The sequence below is a fragment of the Orycteropus afer genome, unplaced genomic scaffold (assembly GCF_000298275.1).
Source record: "Orycteropus afer afer isolate SDZICR_OR568_19922 unplaced genomic scaffold, OryAfe1.0 scaffold00020, whole genome shotgun sequence".
Taxonomy (NCBI): domain Eukaryota; kingdom Metazoa; phylum Chordata; class Mammalia; order Tubulidentata; family Orycteropodidae; genus Orycteropus; species Orycteropus afer.
The window spans coordinates 13,370,108-13,376,160 of NW_006921607.1; the positions used below are offsets into that span (position 1 = coordinate 13,370,108).

At 44.5% G+C, this 6,053-nt stretch overlaps 1 protein-coding gene across 1 annotated transcript in view; it reads right to left on the bottom strand.

Moving 5' to 3' along the window:
* Nucleotides 1–3,025, bottom strand: part of LOC103191863 (deoxynucleoside triphosphate triphosphohydrolase SAMHD1-like) — a 62,758-nt gene extending 59,733 nt beyond the window's left edge. The window contains exon 1 of the mRNA XM_007934741.1: nt 2,818–3,025. Coding sequence (XP_007932932.1) covers nt 2,818–3,025 — 208 coding nt within the window. The remainder of the gene's footprint in view (nt 1–2,817) is intronic.
* Nucleotides 3,026–6,053: the final 3,028 nt, after the last annotated feature.

Genomic DNA, 6,053 nt, shown 5'->3' on the forward strand with positions numbered 1-6,053 from the left:
CATAAGGTTTTCCCTGGCCAATTTTTTGAGAAGTGGACGGCCTCTTCCTTCTTCTTAGTCTGTCTCAGTCTGTAAGCTGGGCTGATACCTGTGCACCATGTGCATCCCGCTGGGTTTGAAACACCAGTGGCTCAGCCTCAAAACTCACATCAACATGTCACCACGGTAGGACAAACCGACAGATAAGTTTGTCTCCCTGTTGGAAACCTCTCATACCACCCTTACCTGGGTCCCTGCGGCTGACTCACTTATACTGATAAGTGAGGAATATATTGATAAGTGAGTCAGTAGGTCCAGCCCACATATAAGCAGAAGGAATTATGACACAAGAACATGAATAACAGGAGATGAGAATCTTGGGGGCCATGTTAGAGGCTGCTTGCCACACTCCTCTTAGGTCTGCAGAGGAAATGACGCTGGCCGCCAGGGTGAGGCTGGGGCTCAGCTATAAAACCAGTTGCCATTAAGCAAGTCTAACTCAAAGTGACCTTATGTTTGTCAGAGAAAAACTGTGCTCCATGGGGTTTTCAGTGGTTGACTTTTTTTTTTTTTTAATTTTTAAATTTTTTTTGTTATTTGGGTGAAAGTTTATAGACCAAATTCATTCTCCATACAGCAGATCATACTCATTTTGTTTCTGGACAATAACTGCAATTCCCCACAATGTAAGATCTCTCTTCCCACTTCCTCCTCGTAATTAACTCTTCCCTGTGCCCTTCCCCGCCCCCATGTACCCATCTCCCTGTGCAAAGACTGCCCTTCTGTTCTCCCATGATCTCAATTGAATCGCTCCAAGAGGTGTATCTATTCAATGTAAATGTTCACCCCATAGGCCTGTCTATTGTTCGGCTGGAAGCCACAGGAGTGAGTTCAATTTCAGACCTGAAGGGTAACTAGGGGCCATAGTCTCAGGGGTCTCACCAGGTTCTATCAGACCAGTAAACCTGGTCTTTTTTTAAAATTCATTTTGAGTTTTGTTCCACAGTGTTCTCCCACTCTAGCCAGGAGCTCCTGCAGTGACTCTCCTCGGAGTGTTTGACTCTGGTAGCCATGTTGTGCTTGGTCTTTACCCAATGAAGGCATGTAACATATTCTGCTGCCCTAAACGGCAGGTTCCAGAGAACACAGATCAGTCTGGAGGCTGGTGAATTAAGTTACAGAATGCCATTGAAACAGAAAATTTAAAGCTACTTCCTCCCCTCTCTTGCTACTCGAAGAAAAATCCCTGCTTTGCAGGAAAATGAAATCAATGAGAGGAAGGGGGAAAAAAGACAAAGGAAGTGAAACTTCCCACACCCATTCAAGCTATCTTTAGATCCTGAAACACTATAAAGTTCCTCCAGCCAGTCCCCAATCTAAGCAAAAACGGCTCTACCCAGCAACTGCAAAAGTTAACTTAATGTGCAAATCGCAAGCAAGAAGAACCACTTCCTATATCGAACACCTAGGAGGATAAGAAGGCAGGAGCTGACTTTCACACTCCAGCACAAAATGTTGAGTACATTTCAAGAGGACTGATGCTAAACACAAGCCAGTTGGCATTTAAAACTAACAACCTAATAGGCTGCTTCAGAAGTTTTGGTGGGAGCAAAGACTCACTGAAGTCCACATCGAACCACGTGATTGTGGCCAAGCTGTGGGCTCCTGGGGTTCAGCTGTCAGCTGTACAACCCCAGTGTTGAGCATGAGCAAGGGAAACTGCATTTAAAGAGCAAAAATTTATCAAGCTCTGCTGACCCAGTCAACAACATTTATTGAGTTGGAACTGACTCTATGGCAGTGGATTTGGATTTTTGGTTTACTGATATGCTATGTTCCACTGCCCTGTACAGCTTGTAGTCCATTTAAACTCATAGCAAGTCTATAGGACAGAGCAGACCTATCCAACTGGGTTTTGAAGGTTGTAATCTTCCAGGAAACAGACTGTGGCATCTTTCTCCCGCAGAGTGGCTGGTGGGTTCAAATCACCAAACTTTTGATTAGCAGCCAAATGCTTTATCACAGTGCCACCAAAGCTCTCGTATGCCAAAGCTCCTTGTATTGTTGTTGTTGTTATGTGCCATCGAGTCGAACCCAACTCATAGCGACTCCTTGTATTAGTTAACTAAAAAAACTCACTGCCCTCCACTCTGATCCAACTCATAGCGACCCCTCCTTGTATTTCCCAGGCTGTATCACTACAGGAAGTAGATTGCCCCACCTTCCTTCTGAGGAGTGGCTGGTGGATTTAAACTGCCAGCCTTCTGGTTAGCAGTCAAATGCCTCAGGCATTACACCACCAGAGGCTGGGGATTCCCACAATTAGAAAACAAGTTCCCTCCCCTTTGGAGAAGTCTGAGTTAAGTTAGAGGAAATAGAAATTTAAAACCTTGGGAACTTACTGTAAATGTGTCAAGTATGCAAAGAACTGCGGAGCCACCCCAACATCACCACCACCACCACCACCAAATTCCTCATTAAAAAGTGCCTATCATCCACCTGGATCTGCGGTAGCAACTTCCTAAAGAAACCCATCAAAATCTACCGCTGCCCCTCCGATCTCTACGTGTCCCCAACCTGAAGTTCCCCCTATTTCTCCTGGCGCCCTCCGCCTAAGGTCGACCCCTTCTGAGTGCCTCCCGGGGCACGTATCGTACCCTGGCTCAGGTCTCCTTCTGAAGGCTCTCCCACCTGCCACAGGTCTCCCCCGCTGAGTGCTCGCTTTGTCAAGTCTCCCTTCTCTGCTTTAGCTTGTCCTTTTTGAGGTCCCGGCCCCCTATCTCAGAGTGCCCTCTTCTCAGCCTGGTCTGATCCCCTCAGCCCCTCGAGCCCCTCTACCTCGGAAATGTATCAGCAGCTCAGGGACGTTCAAGCCACGGCTCTTTAGAAAGGCGCACAGTTGCTCCGGGTCACAGGTCTGGTAGTCAGAATGGTGTTTGGGATCCGGGGTTCTCTCTGCCGCTATGGTGTAAGTGATTCGCGAGGTTCCTGGACTGCCCTCAAGTCGGGGCCGCTTGCCGGGATGCTCCGAGACATCGCTCTGCATGGCTACACTCTGCGCCCAGCCAAGCACGATCAAGAACCGCGGTGCCCAGCCCCGGAGCAGACTCACTGCCTGTCGGGTCCCAGAGGCGAGTTCGCTCAACTTTGCTTGTCAACCACAACCCCGCGCAGGCGCACTGAGAGATCAGCGCTGGGGAAATGTACTCGAGCATCTTCAGGCAAACTGCCAAGTGCGCAGGCCTAGTGTCAATCCAGTTTTCCATGATTCTGTTCATGAGGCGGGTCTAGGAGTGGATCTAAAGGCTGTGCTCCGGACCGTACTGAAGATGGATTGTAGACAGGGGCGGGAGGACGTGGCCTGGTGGGCTTCTAGCCACAGTCTGGAAGGCAGCTTTTCTGCTGAATTGAGGGTGGTTAGGTTGGAGCTCTGTAGCATAGTGCCTAAGGCACTTCACTGCTAACCAGAAGGCTGGCGGTTCAAACCCACCAGCCACTCCTCGGAAGGAAGGTTGGGCAATCCTACTTCCGTAGTGATACTGCCTCGGAAACCCAAGGAGAGGTCGCTATGAGTCGGGGCCGACTCGACGGCAAATAACAACAACAACAAGGTTGTGAGATGCTCTCCAGTCATCTCCGACTCATAGCGACCTTATGTCAATCCGTCTCTTGACAGTCTTCCCTTTTGCACTGACCCTTTACTTTACCAAGCCTTCTCCAGAGAATGGTCCCTTCTGACAATATGACCAAAGTGGGTGAGAGGAAGTCTGGCCATTCTCTCTTCAAAGGAGCATTCCGGATACACTTCTTCCAAGATGTTTTTTTTTTGTTCTTCTTGCAGTCCATGGTATTTTCGGTATTCTTTGCCAATATTCATGTCAAAAAGAACAGTTCAAGATCTATCCTGAAGTACAATGTTCTCACTGACAGGATAATATCCATGCACCTACAAAGAAGACTAATTAATACCTTATTTTTGAAATTTACACAACCACCACAAATGCCAAAGATGAAGAAATTGAAGATTTTTACTAACTTCCATAGTCTGGAATTGATCAGACATGCAATCAAGATGCACTGTTAATTACCAAACCAAACCAAACTCACTGCCGTTGATGAGTCAGATCCAACTCACAGGGACCCCTCCTTGGGTTTCTGAGGTAGTATCACTATGGAAGTAGATTGCCCAATCTTCCTTCTGAGGAGTGGCTGGTGGGTTTGAAACTCTGGCCTTCTGTTTAACAGTCAAATGCCTTAGGCACTATGCCACCAGAGCTCCCACTGTTACCAGTGATTGGAATGATACAGGTGGAAACAAAGAAAAAGAATCAGTAGTTGGAAAATATATATATTTTTTTCATTTATTCACTTATTCATTGAAAATACCTTTCTGCAACAATGTAAACGGAGACTAGGCATGTGGACCTCACCAGATGGAATACACAGGAATCAAATTGACTACATCTGTGGAAGGAGATGATGGAGAAGCTCAATATCATCAGTCAGTACAAGGCCAGGGCCAACTGTGGAACAGATCATCAACTGCTCCTATGTAAGTCTAACTTGAAGCTGAAGAAAATTGAAAGTCCATAAGGACCAAAATATTATCTTGAGTATATCCCACCTGAATTTAGAGACTATCTATAGAATAGATTTGACACATTGAATACTAATGACCCAAGACCAGATGAATTGTGAAGAACATACATAAAGCAACCAAAAGATTATTAAGAAAGAAAAAACCAAAATGGATGTCAAAAGAGACTCTGAAACATACCCTTGAACATAGAGTAACTAAAGCAAACAAGAAATGATGATGTAAAAGAGTTGAACAGAAGATTTAAAAGGGCAGCTCGAGAAGACAAAGGACAGTATTTTAATGAAATGTGCAAAGGTTTAGAGTTAGAAAACCAAAAGAAAGAACATGATTGACATTTATCAAAGGTGAAAGAACTGAAGAAAAAATTCAAGCCTTGAATTTCAGTATTAAAGGATTCTATTGGCAAAATCCACCATTCATCTGTCGGTTTGTCGTACTGTGGTGGCTTGTGTGTTGCTATGAGTCTGGAGGCTATGCCACCAGTATTTCAAATACCAGCAAGGTCACCCATGGTGGATAAGTTTCAGCAGAGCTTCCAGACTAAGACAAACTCAGAAGGAATGGGCCATCCACTTCTCAAAAATTGGCCAGTGAAAACCTTATGAATAGCAGTGAAACGCTGTCTGGTATATTACTGGAAAACTTGTCTGATACAGTGCCAGAAGATGAGCCCCTCAGATTGGAAGGCACTCAAAATACAAGTGGGAAAGAGCTGCCTCCTCAGAGTCCAGTCAGCCTTAATGATATGGATGGAGTAAAGCTTTCACAACCTCCATTTCCTGTTGTAGCATGACTCAAAATGAGAAGAAACAGCTGCAAATATCCATTAATAATGAGAACATGGAATGTATGAAGTATGACTCTAGGAAAATTGAGAGTTGTCAAAAATGAAATAGAATGCATAAAGATTGTTATCCTAGGCATTAGTGAGCTGAAATAGACAGGTTTTGGCTATTTTGAAGCAGACAACCATAGGATGTACTATGCTGAGAATGACAAATTGAAAAGGAATGGCGTGGCATTCATCATCACAAAGAATATTTCAGATCTACCCTGAAGTAGAATGCTGTCAATTATAGGATAATACCCATACGCCTGTAAGGAAGACCAGTTAATACTACTATTGTTCAAATTTACGCACCAACCACCAAAGCCAGAGAAGAGGAAATTGAAGATATTTTCCAGCTTCTGCAATCTCAATTGACCAACATGCAATACAGATGTATTGCTTATTCCTGGTGATTGGAATGCAAAAGTTGGAAACAAAGAAGAATCATTGGTAGTTGGAAAATATGGCATTGATGATAGAAATGATGCTGAAGATGGCATAATAGAATTTTGCAAGACCAATGACTTACTCATTGTAAATATCATTTTTTAAAAATATAAATGTGTGGCTATAATGTGAACTTTGCCAGACGGAGTACATAGGAATCAGTTCAATTATATCTGTGGAAAGAGGCAATGGAGAAGC